The 26,546-nt window shown below is 39.6% G+C and overlaps 1 protein-coding gene across 1 annotated transcript in view; it reads right to left on the reverse strand.

The window, feature by feature from the left end:
- Positions 1-21,941: 21,941 nt before the first annotated feature.
- The window catches only part of amn (amnion associated transmembrane protein), a 30,744-nt gene continuing 26,139 nt past the window's right edge, over positions 21,942-26,546 (reverse strand). Inside the window, exons 8-9 of the mRNA XM_060828978.1 lie at positions 24,209-24,291; positions 21,942-22,154 (exon numbers count right to left, since the gene is read on the reverse strand). Of these exons, the coding sequence (XP_060684961.1) occupies positions 21,942-22,154; positions 24,209-24,291 (296 nt within the window). The remainder of the gene's footprint in view (positions 22,155-24,208; positions 24,292-26,546) is intronic.

Consider the following 26,546-nt stretch of genomic DNA (forward strand, 5'->3'; position numbering starts at 1 on the left):
TAGAAAAACTAGTAGAATGTTTTGGCTTATTAAAGGAGTAGAATAAAAAGTACAGGCAGTTCTGTAAAAAAAGGCACTGGTGATACCACATCTAGAATACTGCACATAATATTGGTCTCTTTATGTAAGTTGATATCTAAATGCATTGGAGACAATTCAGAGAAGCTTTACCAGACCAATACCTGCAATGTGTAGGTTGTCTTACAAAGTTAAGGTTGGACAAGCTAGTCTTGTATCTGTTCTCTTACTTGAAGAGGACATTTGATTGAAACATAGATCAAGGGGTCAGACAGTCAAGATATGGAAAGGATATTTCCTCATGTGATAGAACCTTGAACTGGGGTCATGGTTTAAATATTTGAGATCGTCCATTTAAGACCGAGATGAAGAGATAGATTCCTTTTTCTAGGAGGATCGCAAATCTTTGGAGCTATCACAGAAGTTGGTGAAGTAGAATCTTCAAATGTTTTTAAGGCAAAAGTAGATAGATTCATGGTAAGTAAGGAAGGGATAGTTATCAGAGGAGATAAACCATGTAGCTCTTGGGCAAGGATGGAAACTGAGGAGCAGATAACACAGGACACTTCCCCTAATATCTAAGCAGAAATATAGAACAATAGTTGGCTTGCTTACCTTGAGCCTATCTACAAATACCATGTCATTTATTCCTTCAGATATTGTGTTAAAATCTGAGAGAGAGTCATGGCTCAAAAATATCTTCGTATAACCAAAATATTTTCCATTGGAGAGTTACAGAGCATAAAACAACCAATCACATCATCCTTCCTAGTTATGTCATTTTTCTTTCGATAATTCATGGTGCCAAAATTCAAGGATGCTGTCTGTGGGTTTTAATATGGTTTTGCACTACTTTCCCTGGTGATAGAGAGAGTATTTCAAAACAGGTGTACTTTAATCCAAATATTTGTGGACCATTTTGCTTTAAAATAAGTGGTTAAAATTGAAAAAAAATGAAATTGGACACACTCAATACTCTAAACACCACTTCAGCCAAACAAATGTTTAAAACAGCAATTATAAGCTGAAGAATCTTATGGCTTATCCTATTTCCTTTATGTCATGTCTTGTGGTGTAGTGGGTCACAGGATTGGGTTTGAGCATATGCCTGCTCTGGAGGGTGGGTTTGTATTGTGGGGCAAGGAGGTTGATTGTCATGTCAGTTTATAAATCCTTCCAATATTCCTGATGGTGGATAGTAGAGTGGGTGAGTTTCCTGGTCACCTCCATCCTGCAGAAGGCAATGGCAAATCATTACAGTATTTGTCTCAGTAATTGGCCCAACCCTTAGAAATGATGACAAGAGAAAAATCAGATGGACATTAATGGCTTCATCTGATGGAATAAGGAGCTAATGTTTTTTTTACTAAAGATAGTGACCAATTACATTAACAATTTAAACTCCACAAAGACAACAGCTTATACAGTGGATTTATAACTTTTACAATTTTCCATCAGTGTCTAAAAATAGGATCATGAATTACAAAACTACTCAGTGAAGTAAAAAATGTAAAATAACACATTTCTCAGGAAGCATCAATCATAATTTTATTTTAACCATTGCTTAAAAACATTAGTTCAACATAAAATGCATTTAATACACCCGAAGACAAAAGGGACTGACATTAAAATGGAAGTCATAAAATTATTATCCATCTATATATCTGTCTCTGTAATCACTTATCTATTTCTGAAAGCAGGGCATCATAAACAGATACTTATTTGCACGTCTCAGTGTAGGTAGCCATCTACATTTGATAAAATTTACATCAAATAATCAAACATAATTAAAGCTATGCTAAAATGTCTGTCTGTGTTCCAAAGGAAAAGTCTCATTGCTTACCCTCCACATTACCCTGAATCAAAATAACAGAAATGAGATTGTAATAAGTGTCTGGTGGCCTTCTCTGTGGAAAAGAGACATTTGTCTCTGTTAGTCTGACAATTTAATCATAAGAGAAGCTGAATATGGACTGAGTCTGACCATCAAAAGAATTAAAGTCAGTTAACTGACATCTAATCCTCATAATCCAGCTGCAAGACTAGAAGGATTCATTATAGTGATTGCAAGATAAATGAAAAGTGAACCCAGTTTCTGTCAGTTTAGTTATCCATGAAAAAAATGTTCTTTACTGCTCTTCCTTTTGCCTTTCCAAATTAGCATGTCATTCCATTTTTTTTTAACCATTGTTGCTATCAATCTGTTGATGTTTTCTTTTGTTAATTATTTTTCTTAGTTCAGTCTAAAATTCAATTAAGTGAATTAGTAAGACTGGAAGCCAATATTTAGCATCAGACAGAAGGGAGACAGCATATTGTTTGTTCATGAGATTTTCTTGGCAATGGCAAGGTAGAGTTTCTAACAGGTAATGCTTAACTGAACTGATGTCAATACATTGAAAAGCAAAATGTTAAGGCTTTTTAAAAATATTTTGGAAAAATATGTGCTTTTATATATCATTGAATGCCCTAACCACGCACATTGCCAAGAAAACTTTAACTGAGCAAAGATTGAAAATGAAATTAATAAAATTTTCTATGTTTGTGGTTAACATATACATTTCCCTCATATGATTGGTTGGTGAAGATGAAAAATGCCTACTTGCAAATTTCCTTGGATTTTCGAATATTACAAATAGACATATGTACTGATAAGTTTTAACAATCTTGTTCACCAAAATCTCGCTCAAAGGCTGGGTTAGTGAAATCAGTTCCAGTCTGACTTGCGACAACATTTATTGTTTGTCCTCCAGAACAGGCACCATTAAAATCCTATAAAACCAAAAAGAAGTTAATCTGAATCAGGCTACCATTTACATGTTGACTATTATCATTGGACTACTGAATAAATGTTGACAATCCCATTTCTATTGCAGTGCTGAAGAATATTTATCTTGAGTCCTGGATTTATCTTCTACTTGCCCTTAGTTCAGTTGGTTTCAAAGCCTCTGGTAATATTACACACATGCTATTCTACATTTGCAAAAGAAAAACTAACATGAGTTGAGTTATGCTATAATGCAACTGAATCACAGGCCAGACCACACTAATCTGATCTTCAGCTGTGCTAGAGCCTGTGCCAGACAGAACAGGAGGGATTGCGATCTGTGCTGTTACATTTTGTTTCTCACATTTATTGCAGGTGATTGTACTACAACTATAAGGAAGTACACTGTAATTGTACAGGTCTGAAAATGTCTTGCTGGAAAAGCGCAGCAGGTCTTTATGAGACAGCATGTGATGTACTGTGCACAGATTTGGTCTCCCTAACTAAGGAAGGATATATTTGCATTGGAGGCAGTACGGTGAATATTCACAGATTAGTGCCTGGGTTGAGAGGGGTATCCAAGATAAGAAGCCAAATACATTGGGCAATAAGCTCTGGAAGGTGATCTCAGTGAAACCTACACAATTCTGAAGGGAAGAAGCTGGGAGGTTATGTTCCCTCCAAGGAACATGCTCACACGGCTGCAAATTCAGAATCACTTAGGATAGAGATGAAGGGACTTCCTTTCTTTCTTGGGACTCTGCCTCAATGAATATCCTGAAGATGGAGATGGATGGATTCCCTTCCCAACAAGAAGCTAAGGTTATCGGGGATAGATGGGAATGAGGAATTCAGAATGCCATGATCTTATTGAATGGTGGAGCAGATTTGAAGGACTGAGTGGTGTACTTCAGTTCCTAATTTCTATGTTCATACAATCTTACAGCACAAGAAGAGGCCATTCAACCATTGCACCTGTGCTAGCTCTTTTAAACAGCTGTCCAATTTATTCCCACATTCTAAATCATACAAATTTGTTATCTTCAATTACACATCCTATTAAAGTTCTCCTATACAATCTGATTGGATTGAAATGCAATCACTGACAAATATCTTTCTTGATCTGCTGTAGTTATTTGGTCTCTACCATGAAGCACACATATTGGAAGCAACCATTCTACAAGGCCCTCAGTGAAGACACTGTGCAGACACCTACACGTTTGCTGACAACACCACCACAGTAGGACAAATATCTAACAATGACGAGTCAGAATACAGAAAGGAGATAGAGGGCTTGATGTCATGATGCAATGAGAATAAACTCTCTCTCACCGTCGACAAAACTAAAGAATTGATCATTGACTTCAGAAAAAAACGGGAGAACACAGCCCCATCTATATCAATGGAACTGAGGTTGAGAGGGTGGAGAGCCACAAGTTCCTTAGCGTGATGATAGCCAACAACACAAGAAGGCACAACAATGTGCGTTTCTTCCTCAGATGACTCAGAAAATTTGGCATGTCCATAAAGACCCTCACTAACTTCTATAGATAGACCATTGAAAGCATTCCGTCTGGTTGCATAATGGCCTGGTTCAGCAAGTGCTCTTCCCAGGACCGTATGAAATTACAGAATGTTGTGTGCACAGCCCAGACCATCACAGAAGCCAACCTCCCATCCATGAACTCCACTCAGTTGACTGGATTGTTGGTTTACAGAGCAGTGTGATACCAACAGCGTGGGTTCAATTCCCATCACCAGTTTGAGGTTTCCATGAAGGACTCTTCTTGTCAACCTCTTCCCTTGCCTGAGATCTGGTGGCTGTCAGGTTAAATCACAATCAGTTGCTTTTCTGTAATGAGAGAGCAGCCCCCTATAGTCTGGTAACACAATGGTGACATAACAACAAAAAGAAGGGGGACTCCATTTACACAGCTCACCACTGCAGAAAGGCTACCAACATCATTTAAGATCCATTGCACCCCAGTAATGATCTCCTACAAGCTCTTCCATCAGGCAGAAGATACAGAAGCTTAAACACCAGGTTCAGGAATAATCTCTTCCCATCCGTTATTAGATTGATGAATGGACTCTCTAACTTCAAATAATGCTGATCTTGCTAATGTTGATCTTGCCTAGTGCACACACTGTGTGATGTAAACTGTATGCCTCTAAGTTTTAGTTCAATCTATGATCTGTATGTCCTTGCTTACTATGATCTGCCTGTACTGTTGGTAAACAAAGCTTTTCACTGTATTTCAGTACATGTGACAATAAATAAATCAAATCAAAGACAGGGGCTATTTGATGAGTCTGAAACAGAATCCAATGCCTCCATTCTTGTAGTGCATTCCAGAACTTGACAATGCTCTATTTGGAAAAGGTTCTCATTTCTCCTTTAGCTCTGATGCAAATTGTTTTAAGTATATCTTCTTTGGTTGCTTTGGTTAGAACATAGAAAATACAGCACAGAACAGGCCCTTCAGCCCTCAATGTTGTGCCAACCTGTGAACTAAGCTAAGCTCATTCCCCTACACTATTCCATCATCATCCATGTATTCCATGCCCTTACCACTCTCTGAGCAAAGAACCTGCCTCTGACATCTGTCTTAAATCTATCACATCTCAATTTGTAGTTATGCCCCCTCATACACGCTGATGTCATCATCCTAGGAAAAAGACTTCCACTGTCTACCCTATCTAATCCTCTGATCATCTTGCATGTCTCTATCAAATCCCCTCTTAGCCTTCTTCTTTCCAATGAGAACTGGACTCCAGGCTGAATATTTTCCATCAACCACCACTCACTACCTTCTTTCAGAAAGCCAGTTTCTAATCCAAACTGCTAAATCACCCTCAGTCCCATGCCTCTGCATTTTCTCCAACAGCCTTATCGAAGGCTTTACTGATGTTCATGTATACCACGTCAACTGCCCTACCCTCATCTACATGCTTGGTCACCTTCTCAAAAAACTCTGAGGTTTGTGAGACATGACTTACCTTTGACGAAACTATGTTGACTATCTGACATCAAATTGTTGCTTGCTAGATTATTTTAAATCCTATCTCTTATAGTCCTTTCAAAACTTTTTCTACAACGGGTCTATAATTACCTGGGTTACCTCTACTGCCCTTCTTGAACAAGGACACAACATTTGCAATCCTTCAGTCCTCTGGTACTAAACCTGTAGACAATGATGACTCAAAGATCAAAGCCAAAGTTTCTGCCATCTCCTCCCTAGCTTCCCAGAGAATCTTCAGATAAATCCCATCTGTCCCATCTGTTCACTCCTTCTAGAATTGATAATACATCTTCCTTACTAACCTTGATCCTTTCTAGTCTAATATCTCATATCTCATTCTTCTCCTCTACAATATTCTCCTTTTCCTGAGTGAAAACCAATGAGAAATACTCATTTAGCACCTCTCCAATCTCCACAGGGCCCACACACAACCTCCCACTTGTGGGAATATCAATTTGGCAGAACAAATAGTTTCTTTCAATCTGCTCTGTCAAAACTCTGATAATTTTTAAAATTTCTCAATAGGTTTCCTGAAGGTGACTGTTCGATAGCAATACGGAACGGCTGCTTTCTATTCATCTTCATAATCTTATACACCTCAATCAGATCTCCCCTCAACTTCCTCTGCTCTAAAGAAGACAACCTGAGTTTTTCCAGCTTCTTGTCAAAACTGAAATTCACCATCCCAGATAATATCTTGGTCAACATTTCCTTTTCACCCCCCATCCAAAGAAATCACATTCTTCCTATAGTGCGGTTACCAGAACTGCATGGAGTACTCCAGCTGTGGCCCAACCAAGGTTCTGTTCGGCTCCAACATAATCTCCCTGTGCTTATGATCTGTACCATGACTGATAAAGGGAAGTGCCCCATATGCTTCCTTAACTACGTTATTAACCTGTCTTACCATCTTGAGGGATCTTTGAACAAGCACCTCAAGATCCCTCTGTTCCGCTGAGCTTTCTAGTGCCTTGTTATTCCTTGAGTGCTGTCTTGTCTTGTTCCTTCTTCCAAAATACATTAGCTCTTATTTATCAGGTTTATCATATTTAATTCCCATCTGCCATTGATCTGTTCATCTGACAATGCAGTTATATCCTCCTGTAACCTAATATCTTGCTGCTCACTGCCACCCCCATCCCCAGCTAATCTTTATCTAATCCACAACCTTACTTACCATCTCTCTCAAATTCTCATCTACATCAATCATGAATACCATGCAAACCCGCTGTCCAATACCAGTGTTGCTGAGATACATTTAGTCAGGCAGGGACCTGCCGAGACCTAACTTAATCCTAAACGAGAACAGGAGGTGTGAGGGCTGAGGGTGACTGCAGTGTGACACCATCTTCTCACCAACCTTGCATTACCACCTATTTAATGAGCAAAATTTTGTCAGGGTGTGATGTTCTTGTCTCAGGCGAACAATGGCTTCACTGAAATTCAGAAGTTGGGAATTGATAACGTTAATAGTATTAGATTTGTTGTTTTCAGCATGTAGCTTGTGGGACACTGGTAATCTGCCAGGGTCCTCGGCCTGATCCACAATGTTTATCTCTGATGTACATTATCATGGCTAGGGCCACAATAGAGAAAAGGCCAGAATTATCATCACCACCATTTGCTTCACATCACACAACTGGAACAAATCCCTTTGTGGGGTACAAGTCATCAGAAGCAAAAGCAATAACAATGTCATTTTATAAGCAACATTTATTTTTCCGTTAGTTTTGCTATAAATATTAGCTTTTCAGAAGAAAAGTACTGTGATGATTTTAATAAAATTTCAGAAACTTTCAAGATAGACATTTTCGCTTAAGTATTAATATTTATAATGTGAAAGTGTCCATAAATTGGTTTCAGGCATGAATTATTAATTTACATAGATAATTAATTTGGAAAAATACATCACATTTCATAATGAAAGAGCAATGAATTAGTTCACATTAAATTTTCATGAGCTTTTGCAGTAGCAAGTGAAAGTGGGTGGGATAGGACCAACAAAGGATCTTTATGGCGCCCCTCCATCTCCCAATCGCTGCCTAAACAGTCAATGGACAAAGATGTCTGACAACAATTTAATTAGCTCAGAGGTGCAGGCAATGTTGCAGGGAAGCCCAGCTGCCTATGATAAAGGAAGAATGAATGAGAACTCACTGGGGAGTTTGCAGCAGAGGATTACAAGAATGGATCCAGCACTGAGACCCTTTAGTTAAGAGGAAACATTGGAGAAGTTGGGACTGTTTCCATTGAAAAGAGGAAGGCGAAGAGGAGATGGAATTGACGTTTTCAAAATCACGAGGACTCTTTTCAGAGTGGATCAGACAGAACCTGTAAATGGACCAAGAACTAGTTTGAAAGAGTTTTGAAAAGAAGCAAATGCTCGATGAGGAAAATCTTTCTCTTTCAACAAGTTGTTAGGGGATAGAATGCACTGTTTGGAAGCATGGTGGAAGTTGGTCGAACTGAGGCACTCAAGAGGGTACTGAATGATTAATTAAATAGGAACAATGTGCAAAGTTACAGGAAGAAAGGGAGATTGGTCCAAAGATATGCAGTTTAGGTGGATTGGCCTTGGCAAATACAGGGTTACAGCTTTCTTCTTCACTTCCCCAACAACTAAACTGTTTTTTTCTGATCTTTTGTAATGATCCCTCGGAGTAGTCTCCTGCCTTATACTCTGAGGAAACTCACCATTTAAGAACTAGCTTAACAAGTACATGTGAAGACTCAGCTTGTTAATGAAATACTGTTCTCCTTGACAGCTGGTTTGGTTAAAGCTTGGAGCATCCTTCAAATATCCTTTACTATTTACAACAGAAAGAATCAGATTTTTAGAGACTTACTTGCGGCAGGTTGGTTGGTGAACCAAACATCAAATTGCTGAAGCCGTTTTCAATAGTTTCTTCATTGTCAAACTTAATGTATTTATTTAAACAGATGAGGCATAATGGAACCATGATTCTGTAGAAGAAATCATCGGAGATTGTTAGTTATTGCCTTAAGATGCAAGCTGCTGGAAACAGCCTTTGTGCTGTTGGTCCCTGACACATGGGGCGTGCACAACAGCTGACAATCCACCGCTAAACATTTTGGGCTTTTAAACACTGGCTACTCAGAAGATTTTTTTTTTCTTTAAAAATTGGGCTTTCTTAGTTGGGTAGATCTGACTGGGCCCTGTAAATGTATTGCTCTGTTGCCAGTGAATGAGAACTCACTGGGGAGTTTGCAGCAGAGGATTACAAGAATGGATCCAGCATTGAGACACTTTAGTTAAGAGGAAACATTGGAGAAGTTGGGACAGTTTCCATTGAAAAGAGGAAGGCGAAGAGGAGATGTGATTGATGTTTTCAAAATCACGAAGACAAAATCATGACATCATGGCAATTGGACATAGATGGGAGCAGAGATTTGAGCTGCTGCATTGTGCTCAATGCCTGCCCATCAGCCAACCAAGTCACAGCAAGAAGCTGTATTCAGATGCACGCTGATGCACTTAGATTGGTGCCTGACAATTGCGTTCTAGTAAAGAAGCAGTGACGACTGTACTTTACAAGAGCTTACAAAAATCTCCCTCCAATGAGATAAGACTGCGTTGGACAAACAATTCCTCATCTGTGTTCAACGTCTAGACCTTGCAATTTAAAGGTCGCTTGCCTTCATTGCTCAGACGTTTGAATGCAGGAGTTGGGATTTCATGATGAGGTTGTACAGGATGTTGGTGAGGCCTGTTCTGGAGTACTGTGTGCATTTCTGGTCACCCTGCTATAGGAAGGATATAATTAATTTGGAGAACCCGTTCAGAAAAGATTTACCATCATGTTGCCAGAAATGGAGGCTTTGAATTCTAAAAGTAGACTGGATAGGCTGGGACTTGTTTCACTGGGGCGTTGGAAGATGAGAGATGACCTTATTGAAGTTTATAAAATCATGGGGGACTTAGATCAGCTGAATAGCAAGGGTCTTTTTCCATAGAGAGTCATTCATGAACTGGAATAAATTACAGAGGAAGTGGTAGATGCAGTTCCAACATTTAAAAGATGTTTGGATAATTACATGAATTGCAAAGGTTCGGAGGGATATAGGCTAAATGCAAAGTGAGACTAGTTTCGTTTGGGAACGTGGTCAGTGTGGACTAGTTGAACAGAAGGGTCTGTTTCCATGCTGTATGGCACTATGGCTCTATGACTGTGGGGTACAATCAAGTAAGTCACTGAACAATGGTGATGAAATAATTGTTATGGGACCAATTTCATTTTCCCCTACACCCCAGTTGGCCAGTTGCCAGACTGAAACCCTATTAAAGTGGGAGCTACTTTGCTGAGTTGACCCACCAACTTTTCAGAAATTTTAGATCCATCTTAAATTAAAATTAACATTCATTAAAAGTTTTTTAAAAATTGTTTAAAGAATATATAAAATTGCTCACAAATGTCATCATGTAAGCTATGTAGGCTGCACCAGACAGCATTTCAACAACATGAGCAGGTTAATTATCTCCCAAACCACCATTGTGAGTAGCATTACAATCACTAGAGAGACTGGTTAGAACATATTCTACTCCTAAAACAAATCTCCTCAAGCATTGTCCTAAAAGTAACAAGGTTGGAAAGAATTCCAATTAAAATAAGGTCATCATATTTGAAAGTTTTCATATTTGTTAATTTTTGGAAGTGGAAGTTGCGAATTGCAGCAAACAAAACACAGAGCTTTAGGGCATCATCAAGTTATCCAAAAGCAGAGGGAGAATTCAAGACAAATGAGTGAGGAACACATTTGGAGAAGAGTTTGCTTGGAAGAACTATGGACACTGAATTTTTACATCAGCCAGTGAACATCAATAATATATACACATTCAGTTCCAACACACTCAGGCATTAAAACAACTCTAAGCCCCTGCCCCTAACATTGACCTCCAGTGCAACCATCAGGACATACATTTTAGAAGATATTACTTTTCTGTCAACAGAAATAGCAGAACAATCACCTGTTTTTCACTAGTTTGGCTGATTCCACCTGGTTTGGTCTATGATGTGGAGGTGCCGGTGTTGGATTCGGGTGGACAAAGTCAGAAGTCACATGACACCAGGTTATGGCGTGCTGCTCCTTTATCAGGTGAAGTAATATAAGAACAACGCTTCGAAAGCTTGTGATTTCAAATAAACCTGGTGGACTATAACCTGGCCGAATGCGACTTCTGGTTTAGTCTAAGAAGTGCAAATTCTACCCCAAACGTGATAACATTTAGAAGTTTTTGAATGCTTTGTTAAAAGCAATCTAATGGCGACAGCACAATATTTTCTCCTGAATTCAAACTGAACATTTGTAACTTTCTGCTATTCCATAAGAATTTCATTTCACCTTATTCTTCCCAAAATGATGAGGTATAACAAGCTTCCAAATAACAGGACAGCAATGGAAACACCGACCACCATCCCCACGATCTCTCCATCATTCATATTTCTCTCCTCCTGTTGTTCACTGTTGGTGCTTTCCTGAAGTTCAGCATTTGTGATTCCCAATATGGCCCCTGCATTCAAACACACCAGGCACAGTCAGAACATCATTTTGCTTTCGAAATGCATTGTTCCTTTTTGACTACAAGAATAAACATTTTGGGATTGTGTTGTGAAAGGTGCACCACATTTTGAGAGGTTACACTCTTTGTTTTTCCACAGCAATGACTGAAGAATAAAACTGTTCTTTCTTAATGTTGCGGAGTATTCAGGGTCATTAAAATAAAGTCAGGTGATTAGATGAAGCTCGTAATTGAGTGTAGGGATCTTAAAGTGCGATTAATTTGTGCCTGTTCGTAATAATGCCACAAACTTTGAGCTGTCTGTTAAATTGAATGAAACAATATGTATTACAGCAGTAAGTACACTGTACTATGGCTTCCCAACTCACAAGACATCAAGTTCACATGCACCTAGTACTGCTCACAGGGACATGGCGGAGTGAGTGCTGCTGGTATGAGACAGAATAGAGAGATACATGAGGAGTAAGGTTGAGAGTGAGGTGGCATAAGAATGATGTGGAGAAGAGGGCCTATATTCTAGCAAAAGGAGATAGACCCTCTGGCCAGTCTACCTTGTCACCCATACTCCTCTGACATTGCCTCAGGAGTCAGGAAACCCAAACATTGTCCATTCACTTCTCTGAGAAAGTAATAAGTGGCAGGTATTGGCAGATATGGCATGTCACAGTGGCCCAGTGGTAAGCACTGCTCCCTCACAGTGCCAGGGACCTGGGTTTGATTCCACCCTTGGGCAACAGTCTGCACGGAGTTTGCACATTTTCCCTCTGTTTGTGTAAGCTTGCTTTGGGTGGTCCAGTTTCTTCCCACAGTCCAAAGATGCACAGGTTAGGTGGATTGGCCATGATAAACTGTGCACAGTGTCCAGGAATGTGTTGGTTAGGTGGATTAGCCATGAGGAATGCAAAGTTAAAGGGATAGGATAGGGGGGTCTGGGTAGGATGGTCTTCAGAAGGTCAGTGTGGACCTGATGGGCCAAATGGCCTGCTTCCACACTGTTGGGGTTCTCTGATTCATGTGATGAGCTCAGGTTTCCAAAGCTAGGGTATAGACCTTTACAGAAGAAAGTGGGGACTGCAGATGCTGGAGCTCAGAGCTGAAAATGTGTTGCTGGAAAAGCGCAGCAGGTCAGGCAGCGTCCCAAGAGCAGGAGAATCGATGTTTCAGGAATGAGCCTTCTTCAGGAAGTCAGAGTTCTCCACCACAAGAGATGAACTCAGATTTCTCCACAGGCCGCCTACTTGCGGAATATTTCAGAGAACACCTCTGGGACACCCGGACTAACCACCCCGTGGCTGAACACTTCAACTCCCCCTCCCACTCCCCCAAGGACATGCAGGTCCTTGGACTCCTCCATCACCAGACCATAGTAACACGACGGCTGGAGGAACAGCGCCTCATCTTCCGCCTAGGAACCCTCCAACCACAAGGGATGAACTCAGATTTCTCCAGTTTCCTCATTTCCCCTCCCCCCACCTTGTCTCTGTCCCAACCCTCGAACTGAGCACCACCTTCCTAACCTGCAATCTTCTTCCTGACCTCTCCCCCCACAATCCCCACTGCAGTCTATCACCCTCACCTTTACCTCCTTCCACCTATCGCATTTCCAGTGTCCCTTCCCCAAGTCCCTCCTCCCTACCTTTTATCTTAGCCTGCTTGGCACACTTTCCTCATTCCTGAAGAAGGGCTCATGCCTGAAACGTCAATTCTCTTGCTCCTTGGATGCTGCCTGACCTGCTGCTCTTTTCCAGCAACACATTTTTAGTTACATACTTTTACAAAATGGGGTAAACCCTCCTGCTTAATTTGTACTAGCAACACAGAAAAGATTTATCCCATGCAGTAATCTGTGAAAATTCGAGAGGCCAGAACTATTTAAAGTACAAATTAACGACATTATTTCTTAATGTATTACAGAAAATAATTAAATAACAACTATTTACAACTCCTTCCTCTAACTTGTCTTTTAATTTCCCTTCTACAATACTAGCTCTCAACTGTTCAATTTTTCCTGGTCTTATACCCCTAAAGCATTGGATTGTGTCATTGGCTTTTAATATCGTCAATATTCTAAATTCAAACTTGATTAGAGTTTGGGTTGAGGGGTATAATTTAAACTGATTGGCCTAATTCACATTTGTTTCTGTCTCCAGGCAACCAGCTACTCTAGCTGCTGGATCACGTGTCACATTATATCTTGTTCAGAACACTTGGTGCTATCAGGTAGCTCTGATAGCTTTTAACTTTCTTACACGTACAGTACACCTAAATCTTCATAATACCTTCCCCCTTAAGAAAAGATGAACCATCATAACGAAAAGATGACTTCAGTCCTTTTTCTATTCTTTAAACACATTACCCTAACATACAAATAACTTTAATCTAAGTTCATCTTTACTTCTTCCCATATGACTATATATATTATATATATATATAATTTTATATTTATTTAATGTTATATTTATATTTAGATGTTATATTTATATTTATCAGTTAAATCCGCAATAACACATCTGCAATTACATTCTCACGATCTGTAACATGTACGATTTTTAAATTAAAAGTCTGTATCATAAGACTCCAGTGATATAGTCTTATATTCTTATCTTTAAAGTATTCTGAGAATGTAAGCAGATTGTGGTTCATGACCATAGCCATCTCCGACACATTGTTCATGACATACACATTAAAATATTATAAGACCTGTACCAAACTCAATAGTTCTTCTTCGATTGTTGAGTATTTCCTCTAGTGGATGTTGACCTTCTTCGAAATGTAACCAACTGGCAGTTCAATCCCATCCTCATCTTCCTGTAGGAGTACAGCCCCAACTCCAATGTGACTAGCATCAATGGCAACTTTAAAAGGTTTTGAAATGTTTGGTGTAGCTAAATCTGATTTGGTGGTTAATATTGCTTACAAATGCTTGAATGCCTCCTGGTATTGTTCTGTCCACCGAAACGTTCTGTTCTTCTTTGGCAAATTGATTAATGGTGCCACTACACTGCTGAAGTTTGGAACAACTTCTGATAGAATCTGCTGAATCCTAATAATCGAAGCACCTCTTTCTTTGATGTTGGTCTTAGAGATTCCTTGATGGCCTTAGTCTTTGCACTCCATGGGGTCAACCTTCCATGACCGATGTTATGTCCAAAGAACGTCACCTCTGCTTTCGTGAATTCAGTTTTATTTAAGTTTGTCACCAGTTTGCTTCTCGTAGTCATTCAAAGAGCTCTGCCAACTGTACCATGGATCTTTCCAGGACTTACTAAAGATCATTACATCATCCAAATAGACTGCACAGTTTGTTAACCCAGCCATACCTCTGCTCATGGAATGTGGCGGGTGTGTTCTTCATTCCAAAGGGCATCACTTTAAATTGATATAGCTCAGTTTGAGTAACAAATGCAGACATTTTTCACTGTCTCTGATAAAGGTACCTGCCAGTAACCACACTTCAAGTCCCACTTGGTGATGTAACTGGCTTTTGCAATTTTCTTGATACAGTGCTCCAACTAGGAATTGGATATGAGTCTGATTTTGTAACAGCATTGACCTTCCAATAATCTACGCAGAATCATTGAGTCCTGTCCAGTTTTGGGAACTAAGACTCCACTCGCTCTGGCTTGGTTCAATGATGTCCTCATCGAGCATGGCCTCCACCTTCATCTGGACCTGTCTGGCTTTAAGAGGATTAAGCCAATAGGGTTTATTTTTGGAGCAGTGTTCTCTATGTCTACTTCATGTACAATAGCATTAGTCTTCCCCATCTGATTCTTAAATATGTCCTTATATTGCAGTAACAAATCTTGCAACTGCGTTCTATGTTCCTGAGATATATAGCTTACTAACCTGCCCCACTCCTGAAGGACTTCTTCATTTTTTAATCTATTTTAAGGCACATCAAATTCCACATTATCTGGATTGGATTCCTCACTCTGTGGCACAGTAACTAACACCTGTTTCTCCAGTTCTTTCTCTCTAGTATACTACAGAGTCAACATGCTCACAGGACATAACTGATACTTTTTTGCTATCTGACATCTTTACCAGATAGTTCACCTGACTCAACTTTTTCTCAATTTGATAGGGACCACTACACTTGGCTTTGAAGGGATCTCCTATCACTGGTAACAGTACTAACAAGTCATCCCCTCAGGAAAACATCCGAGTCTCAGAACTTTTATCTGCCACCTGCTTCATTCTATACTGTGCCCTCTTTACGTGCTGTTTAGCTAACTCACCTACTCTATTTAGTCTCTCCCTCACCTCCATTACATAATCTAAGTGTGAGATCTCCAACTTTGGCCCTGTCAATTTTTCTTTTTAATTTCAAAAGGCCACTCACTTCATGCCCGAATATTAACTCAAAGGGAGTGAACTGACTAGATTCATTTGGGGCATCTCCAATGGCAAACAGTACGAATGGTATATCTTTATTCCAATCATTTGAGTAGTCCTAAGAGCATGGTCTCAACATGGTCTTCAAGGTCTGATGCCAACTTTCTAAAGCTCCCTGGGATTCAGGATGATATTCAATGGATTTAAAATGCTGTATACCTAAGCTATCCACAACCTCCTTAAACAGCCTAGCAGTAAAATTTGACTATTGGTCTGACTGAATCTCTCTGGGTAGCCCATACTGTGTGAAGAAAGCTACTAACTCCTCTATTACCCTTTTTGCCTTGATACTCCGTAATGGAATTGCCTCTGGAAATCTGGTAGACACATCCATTATGGTTAACAAGGATTGGTTCCCACTTTTAGTTCTCGGGAGGGGACCCACACAATCAATTATAATCCGTGTGAAAGGTTTTTCAAATGTGAGAATTGGCAACAAAGGTTTTATTACCACCTGTAGCTTACCTACCATTTGGCATGTATGACACGTACATCAAAAATTAACCACATCCTTGTGCATTCCAAGCCAATAAAAATGTACCTTAGTCTGAGTCTTTCATAGGGTTTGGCAGGGTCCAAGGTAGGAGTGACACTCCTTGTTGTGGAGAACAAGGTAGTACATGTGCTACCCATAACACCTCCTGTCTGTGTGCTACTGGCAACACAATCTGGTGCACTTCAACCTATTTCTCCTCTGCACTAACCTGCTGTGGTCTCCATTTCCATCTTAGGATTCTATCTTTCAGATAATAACCCTCAGTAATATTCTCTGCCTCCTTTTTGGAGTACACATCCACATATACATCTTTTATTGTTTTGTCTTGCTTTTCCAAGTCCCTTAGCCTTTCAGGACTAAACACCTCTGTCTGACCCCCTGCCTGTTCAGGTTTTTCTGCACCATTACGTCAAACAGGATATCCACTAACTGAACATCAACTCCTTCATCTTTTGCTTCACTTTTCACGTTGTGCTGTGACTTATGATAGTGGGATCTGGTTACTATACAGTCTGGGAAAATACCAGAATATTCCTCAGTTTCTGGGTCTTCCTTGGGGTTCTCCACAACGAGGGGTGTCACTCCTTCCTTGGATCCTGCCAAATCATTCCCAAGAACAAACTGAATTCCTGGAACTGACACCCTGTCAATCACTCCCACTGTAACTTCCCCAGTCTTGAGCTGGCACTCCAACCTGAGCTTACATAAGGGAACACTAAATTTCTGTCCACCTATCCCACAAATTACCACACTCTCGGGTAACTGATCAGAAAGAGTGCGTATTCGCTAATCCCTTACTACCAGTGACTGGTTAGATCTTGTATCTCTCAAAATTATAACTTCTTGTCCTTGTCCCCCTGTTCTTTCTCACTAAACTTCACCTACAGAAGTGAATTCTTTGTAGAGATCAGGTACTATCTCCATACCCAGCCCCTGCCTAGGCTGTGCACTCTCCTGCAGCTCCTCGGCTCTTCTTGGGGTCTGCTTTACTACCTTCACTAATGCCACTGGCTTAGTGTCTTTTACCACATGTTTTCTCACAGTGCCTTTCTTTAACCTCCAACACTGTGACTTTAGGTGTCTCACTTTCTGACAGCGAAGTCATCTTTTCCCAGTGCCCTTCTGTACCCACCAGCACAATAATTTTCCGTGTCACACTCCATTACAGTGAAAGAATCTGAGGCCTTTCACCTCCTGTCCATCCTCTTGGCTTCTTTTTTATCCTGTGGTAAATTCTTACCATTGCACTTTAGTCTTGGTTTTGAAGTGTAGGATCTCCCCTTCTCCCAATTTCTATCCCTCACAGGACAAAATTCTGGCTATAAGCTTGTCTTGTGCACCAACATGTACTCATCTGCTAATTTTGCTGCCCTTCTCACTTCCTGAACTTTCTTTTCCTCCACATGAATTCTTACCATCTCTGGAAGTGAGTTTTTAATCTCGTCCAGCAGAATAATCTCTCTTAGAGCCTCAAGGGCCTTATCTATTTTCAAAGCACGTACCCATCAACCAAAATGACTATGTTTAATTCTTTTGAACTCAACATAAGTCTGACTTGGTTCTTTCATTGTGTTTCTGCACCACTGTCTTACTGATTCTGGTACCAATTCATAAGCATTTAAAATAACCTGTTTAACCTCTTCATAATCTCTTGACACCTCAACTGATAGTGCGTCAAATACCTTATTAGCTTTGCCTACCAGTTTAGCCTGAACTAGCATTACCCATAAATCCTTAAACCACTCTATCTGCTCAGCCAATGAAATAAAGAAGGCTTTAACATCTTTCTCATCAAAATGTGGCAGAGTTTGACATATTTTTATATATATATATATATATATATATATATATATCACATTACCTTCTCTTTTAATCTCCATCCTGATAACTTGACTTGGCTGACTAAGTCACAACTTCTCAAGTTCAAATTCTCTGACTTCTTGCTCAGTTAAGAACCTTCTCTCTTTTTGTTTTTTTTCTCTCTCTCTTTCTCTCTCTCTTTCTTCTCTCTCTTTCTTTCTCCCTTTCTTCTCTCTCTTTGCTCAGCCAAGAACTTTCTCTCTCTCTTTTCTCCCCTCTCTCTTTCTCTTTCTCTCTCCTTTCTCTCTTTGTTTATCTTCTAACTCCATTTTCTTCAATTGTAATTTATGTTTTTCTTTCTCTAGTGTACTTGTCTGTTTCTCTGACACACCTAAGTACTTGAATATTTCCCTTACAATTTCAGCTTTATTTTTGTCCTTAGTTAAACCCAAATCTAACTTATTTGCTAATTAAAAAAGTATGGCCTTTTTCTTTCCTTCTAAACATTTTTGGCAAATTTGAGAATCATCTTCAAATTCTTTAGCAACTTTAAGAGCCATTTCTCTCACTTTTAATTTAATCAACCACAAGTCACACAATACAGCGCAGAACAGGCCCTCAATGTTGCGCCGACCTGTGAACTATTCTCAACTCGTCCTCCTACACTATCCCAAAATCATCCGTGTCCTTATCTAAGGATTGTTTAAATCTCCCATATGTGGCTTACCGAAATATGGGGACCACAACTGTACACAATATTCCAAATGTGGCCACACCAGCGTTTTGTATAGTTGCAAATTGCTTCACTTATATTTTATTTAAAGATCTAGACTAACCTGCAGGTCAGAGTCATAGAGATGTACAGCATGGAAACAGACGCTTTGGTCCAACCCATCCATGCCAACTCGATATCCCAACCCAATCTAGACCCACCTGCCAGCACCTGGCCCATATCCCTCCAAACCCTTCCTATTCATATACACATCCAAATGCCTTTTAAATGTTGCAATTGTACCAGCCTCCACCACTTCCACTGGCAGCTCATTCCATACACATACCACCCTCTGCATGAAAACATTGCCCCTTAGGTCCCTTTTATATCTTTCCCCTCTCACTCTAAACCTATGCCCTCGGGTTCCAGACTCCCCCACCCCAGGGAAAATACTGTGTCTATTTATCCTATCCATGCCCCTCATGATTTTGTAAACCTCTATAAGGTCACCCCTCAGCCTCCGACACTCCAAGGAAAACAGCCCCAGTCTGTTCAGCCTCTCCCCATAGCTCAAATCCTCCAAACCTGACATCATCTTAATTCTCCTTAATTGTATTTGCTAAAGCTATCTCATGTCCCCGTTTTGCCCACCTGATTTCCCTCTTAAGTATACTCCTACTGCCTTTATACTCTTCTAAGGATTCACTCAATCTATCCTGTCTATATCTTACCTATGCTTTCTTCTTTTTCTTAACCAAACCCTCAATTTCTTTAGTCATCCAGCATTCCCTAAACCTACCAGCCTTTCCTTTCACCCCGACAGGAATATAATTTCTCTGGACTCTCGTTATGTCATTTCTGAAGGCTTTCCATTTTCCAGCCATCCCTTTGCTGTGAAAATCTGCCCCCAATCAGCTTTTGAAAGTTCTTACCTAATACCATCAAAATTGGCATCTCTCCAATTTAGAACTTCAACTTTTAGATCTGGTCTATCCTTTTCCATTACTATTTTAAATCTAATAGAATTATGGTCACTGGCCCCAAAGTGCTCTCCCACTGACACCTCAGTCACCTGCCCTGCCTTATTTCCCAAGAGTAGGTCAAGTTTTGCACCTTCTGTAATAGGTACATCCACATTTTCTTGTACACATTTAAATCACAAAATTTTCTTGTACACATTTAACAAATTCCTCTCCATCTAAACCCTTAAGACTATGGTAGTCCTAGTCTATGTTTGGAAAGTTAAAAACCCCTACCATAACCGCCTTATTATTCTTTCAGATGGCTGAGATCTCCTTACAAGTTTGTTTCTCAATTTCCCTCTGACTATTAGGGGGTCTATAATACAATCCCAATAAGGTGATCATCCCTTTCTTATTTCTCAGTTCCATTCAAATAACTTCCCTGGATGTATTTCCAGGAATATCCTCCTCAACACAGCTGTAATGCTGTGTTTAAATCTACTGGGACTTTTGTAACCCCAAATCTATTCAAATGTGTCTAAACCAGTTCAAATCCTGACAATGAACCTCCAAACCTTTATGACACAAGGTAAACCTTGTGGACCCAATACACCAGCCACTGCAGCGGACAGCTGAAACTGACAACCGGAAGCAGCAGAGACAAACCATTATAAATGCCGGAGGAAACATCACAGAAGTGCTTCACAGGAGGCTCCCAAGCACTGAGGATGTCACCTAGACAGGGGACAAAACATCTGCAACACAAATTTCCAGCTCTGTGAACAGAACCACAACAGCAAGGTAAACCCTCCTGCTTAATTTAAACCTGCAACACGGAAAAGATTTATCCCATGCAGTAATCTGTGAAAATTTGAGAGGCCAAGAATTATTTAAAATACAAATTAATAACTTTATTTTTTAAAGTGTAACAGAGAATAAATATTAACAACTATTTACAACGCCTTCCTCTATCCTATCTTTTACTTTCCCTTTTATAATGCTAGTCTGATAAACTCCCCCAACTAAGATTTACTGAAAAATTCAAATTTCAAAACCAGCAGATTTGCTCGCCAGGTTGGCATCAATGTTTTTCTCTGTGCAAACTCCTCTCTGGAAAGCTACCTCGCAGAGAGTTCTGACTAGCAGTCTACATCAGTGGGTCTTTTGGCAGTTCTCCTCCCAACTGTTCAGTTTTTCCTGGTCTTATACTCCCAAAGCATTGGATTGTTTCATTGGCTTGTAATATTGTCAATATACTCAATTCAAACTTGATTGGAGTTTAGTATTTTAGGGGTATAATTTAAACTGATTGGCCTAATTCAAATTTGATTTTGTCTCCAGGCAATGAGCTACACTAGCTGCTGGACACAAGGTTACATTATATCATGTTCAGAGCATTTGGTGCTGTCAGGTATTTCTGCTAGCTTTTAACTTTCTTAAAGGTACAGTACACTCACATCTTCATAACAATACTAACTCGCATTTCGCGATTTGTACTGAAAAGTTCAGCCTCATATCCTTAGAAACCAATTACTAACCTCATGCAATGCTGAATTTATTAACCCCTCCTTCAAAGTGCCTTCTAACACTTTCATTGCCTCACTTTATTCTCCCACATTTACACTGCATCAAGTCTCACACTCCCCTGTGAAAGCTTACACACTGTGCCTAAATCTACACCTTGGCAGACATGTGACCCGAAAATTGCACCACAACCACTGGCACTTGCCTCTCTACGTCATGACAAGTCAGTCGATAAACAGAGGCAGCAGCAGCTAACCAGCAAAGGTCAGATATGCTCCTCCGTCCCAACTCCAATGGATTGGACAGTGCTGGCTATCACTGATGTGGCTGGCCATATGGATGGCCCACACCCATCCCCTCCCTGTGTGAATGATGCATGGCCAATCCTTTGTAGGTTATCCTAACTGTGAAACAAAGCAGTCCATTGGTTCAAACCAAACCTTTACTCACTGATACCGAAGCAAAGTACTGGGGATATTGACAGAAGGTAATTGATCCTAAACATGACCGTTTCACCCTTCTGCTGCATTTTCCCAGTTTTTTTTTGTTTAATGTTCTCACTACCCATTTCTTTAGATGGTTATCAGAAAGATTGAAAGATACAAATATCCAATCCAGATCAACAGCACAGTCCAAATACGTTACAGAAACAGCACAGGTCGACTTCAGGATTTTCTTAAAGTATCTCAGGGGCGGGATTATTTAATCAGAGGTGGATATGTAGTTACCTCGGGAAATGATATCCTCCATAATATCTAGTGCCAGTGCAGCTGCAAGTGTTCTTGTTGCCAACTCAGTCTCATTATCAATTAATACAATCTGGATATGCGGAGCAGCATCGACCAGGAGGGTTTTCTTTGTAGGCTGCTTCTTGTAAACTTTTGTCACAGATATCTGCACACCTTGGTATTTGTCCTAATAAACACGAAAACAAACTTTCAGCTGCATGACAGCATGAAAATACACGTAGACAACCCTTTCTCCAAAATCCCAAAATCCAAAAAGCTCCAAAGTCCGAAGGTTTTTTTTGTGAATTTTTTAAAAATTAATAAGGTTGTTTGGCGTTCAAACAGTTAACCCAATTCGCCACCCACTCGATGCGTGTCACTCAGATGTGACGTGTGGGAGTGTGACCCAGCAGTGGCAGGCCTCAATTTTGCTTCAAGGCCTGTTTTACTCACAGCAAGTCTATTCTTTGGCAAGATTTTTAAAAAATTTCACCATCAAATTGCCACTTATTCTGAAATTCGAAAAATTTGGAATTCCAAAAATCAGCTGATCCCGAGCATTTCGGATAAAGGATTGTGCACCTGTACTCAGTATGCACTTTTATCATGATACAAGTTTTGTATGCACACTTCACAAGAAGGTTCAGAGATGATCACTGGCATCAGTCATAACCAAGTAAGACTACATTTGCTGCCAAAATTACTACATGGATGCACATGCTGCACAACCATTCCCTGCCATTAAAAAAAATGCTACTCTTGAATTGAAAAGCAAACTTTATGATCTGACTTTGATTGGGTCCACAGTGACAAGACATAAAATTATTAAATCACTGATTCAACACCCGAAGAGCATGGGCTTTTCATTAACAGGACACAGCATGGAAAGAGACAACAATAACAGTCACATCACTGCCATTTCCATTTGTCATTGCAAAGATGTCAACTTTATAAAACTGACAGATACTCACCTCTTGTGCTTATCAATGAAGAAAGCACACTCAGGTAATAGCATGTGGTGAAGGGTGCTTTAGGAATGGAAAATCACACAGTATGAAGAGTCAAGCTTCACTGACCATTTGTAAGAAAGTTACAATCTTGAAGGTTCAAATGAAATATGACTGGGCGAGTTTGTAAGGACATGTCATTTTACTTTTCTATCTTTAGACATTGTGGTCTACAAAGAGAAAGAATTACTTTTAACTAAAAAAATTACCAGGATGGTTGCATAATTTCATAGCAAGAAATGCAATATTTGCTGTGCACTCTATTTTTCCACAATGTGCAGCTACATAAGAATCGGAGAGTTGTCTACAAGTGAATATGGTTGGTTCCCAGTCAACAGCTTGGAACTGGAACTGGAAATGAGAAAAAGAGATACAGGCAGACAAAGACAGACAGAAGTGTGTGTTGTGGTCCTCAGCAGAAAGCTGCCTGTTTTTTGCAGTAAAAAACTCAGTTTAATCTTGAAGAAAACCAGTTACCCTTCCTGCAGCAGTTACTGTGAGATGTGACATTCCAATTGGTAAATCAGAGACATTTTCCAATGAATTATTTGCTCTATATTTCTTAAAGATCAGCAGAAATTTCCAGAAGAAGAAAACTGAACACCAAAGACCTGGCTGGCCAAACGATCATCTTAACATCACAATCAAGAAGCAAAAACCACTGTACTGACTTTCCTTTCTTCTTCCTTCGCCAATATGTGTGTGTGTACATGCATGAGAGCACGTGCTTCTGTGTGATAGAGAGAAAGTGAGTGAGTGAGGTAGAAGTTTATAAGTGGATTAGAGTTTTAGTTAATAGTATTATCTGCACACTGTTTATCTTTGTTTACCTGTGGCTATAGTCAAACTTGTAACGAGTCATTCAGTTTAGTTCAGAAACGTGCTCTGTGCTTTCTATGAATCTTAGTTTCAATGTCTGCCAAATTGGAATATTATTGGTATCTTAAAAAATTTAACTTTCTTACAAGTCCAGGAATAAAGAAGCCCGATTTACAACACATTGCTCTTGTAGGTCGTAACAAGTATTATAAGTATTATTACAGAATTAATAATAATAATAAATATTAATGCATGAAGTCTTGTTTTACAATCCTTGAATAAGGCTGAAAGAAAGACTGGAGTAAAGAGAAAACAGTATTTGAAAATATTTGACTAATGTTGCTGGGCTAGCTTTATTTCTTTATTTGATAAAAAAAAAAGCAATGTAATACTGTGAGAATTGGAGACAACATACCAAGCCAAGGAACGAGTCAATGAGATGGGCCCGGTATGATTCTTGGTCAAATTCTGGACCATATTCTAGATAAATAATGGCACCTGAAATTCAATGTGACAGTACTAATTAGTTATTGATCCAACCTTTTGAAAAAGTAATGAATGCAAAACTAATTATTAATTCACTTTAATCAGTAATTTTACTAATGTTGTAAATCTCAAACATTAGGTACATGTGATAAATTTGCCTCTAGTTTCCTAGAGGCATCCATTGTTGGATGTTGGATAACAACTTTAGACTTGCTTCTTACATCTGCTTTTATGATGTCAGGACCTCCTTTTTAATCCAGGGTATAGGGAACATATGTTCATCAAGTCAGGCTGTGGTACTAGATTCAGTTTGTACTTACACTGAAATAATAACATTACTAGGAAGCAAAACTGAATTCCCGCATGGTAATGTAAATACATCCTTAGAGATTTGTGACAGCAGATGCATTTTGTGTCCCGATATTGTGCTGCTACACAATAGGTACCATTTAATAAGTTGTGTGTCCGTGTCAGCTCAGTTTCATACTCCCCTCAGAGTTAGAAAGTGCTTGGTTCAAACACCACTCCAGGGTTTCAGCACATAATTGAGGCTGACAGCTCCATGCAATACTAAGTGATTGCTGTACTTTCAATAATGCTGTTATTTAGATGAGTCTTCAAATTGAGATCCTTTCTGCTTTCTCAGTTGTGTAGCAGATGATTTAAAGATCTATTCAAAGATTAGGATGGTTCCTGATGTTCTCATCAACATTTCTCCCTTGACTAAAATCACTAAACCGAATGATTGGTTATTTCCTTTGTAATGTTTTGTGGGATCTGATAGGACTAAGTTGGCTACTGTGTTTTTTTTGTCCAGTAATAAAGCTGGATTATGGTCCTGCATTCCATAATAAACAAAACAAATGAACTTCTAACATCTTCCGCATTCAAAAGGTATCCCAAATGAAATCAATAAGTACTGTTGAAGTTGTAATGTTGCAAACAACAGTATTGTAGGTGCTGAACATCTGAAAAGTGCTGGAGAAACTCAATGGGTCTGGCAGCATCTATGGAGAGAGAAACAGCTGAGTTTTTACAGTACCTTGCTTTTATTTTATTCCTGAACATATGGGCTTGATTTTCCATTTGAATCTTTATTCATACATTTGGTAGGCATGGGCATTACACCCTGGGAACATATACATGCTTAAACTCCTTTTGAAAGCAATCTCTTTTCTTAATGTGCAAGCTAATCATTGAATTTGGGGACGATTAAAATTCAGATAGGGTCGTACAGGAAAAGATAAGTTACTTGAGAATAGTTTCTTTTCGATAGGTTGAAGAGGAATTTCCCAGATTTTCTCAAATTGGCCTGGATATTATTTGATTTTTCGTTTTTTTTCCAGAAGATTACCTAATTCAAGTTTTGAATGGTGCAGGGAGTGAACATATTTCAATACATAACGCACAACTGGGTGGCAACTAGTGTTTTATCTGTTTACTATTGGTAATTTGGCATAGATCAAAACCTTGCTGGTTAGGGGATCGTTGTTGATTCATAATTGAAAAGTTTGTAATAACAAACAAACTTGACTTTAATTAATTGGCGGTTAATTCAATTGCTCGCTGAAATATTAACGCTTACCAATTTGTCACTAATCTAACAGTCCCACTTCGAGAGGCTGTATGTGTCTTATAAGTCATAGATATGTGCAGCATGGAAACAGACCCTTCGGTCCAACCCGTCCATGCCAATCAGATATCCCAACCCAATCTAGCCGCACCTGCCAGCACCCAGCCCATATCCCTCCAAACCCTTCCTATTCATATACCCATCCAAATACCTCTTAAATATTGCAATTGTACCAGCCTCCACCACATCCTCTGGCAGCTCATTCCATACACGTACCACTCTCTGCGTGAAATCTTTTTCCCTGAGGTCTCTTTTATATCTTTCTCCTCTCACCGTAAACCTATGCCCTCTAGTTCTGGACTCCCCGACCCCAGGGAAAAGACTTTGTCTATTTACCCTATCCATGCCCCTCATAATTTTGTAAACCTCTATTAGGTCACCCCTCAGCCTCTGATGCTCCAGGGAAAACAGTCCCAGCCTGTTCAACATCTCCCTGTAGCTCAGATCCTCCAACCCTGGCAACATCCTTGTAAATCCTTTCTGAACCCTTTCAAGTTTCACAACACCTTTCCGATAGGAAGGAGACCAGAATTGCATGCAATATTCCAACAGTGGCCTAACCAATATCCAGTACAGCCGCAACATGATGTCCCAACTCCTGTACTCAATGCTCTGACTAATAAAGGAAAGCATA

This window comes from Hemiscyllium ocellatum, chromosome 8 (assembly GCF_020745735.1).
Source record: "Hemiscyllium ocellatum isolate sHemOce1 chromosome 8, sHemOce1.pat.X.cur, whole genome shotgun sequence".
In the NCBI taxonomy this organism is placed as follows: Eukaryota; Metazoa; Chordata; class Chondrichthyes; order Orectolobiformes; family Hemiscylliidae; genus Hemiscyllium; species Hemiscyllium ocellatum.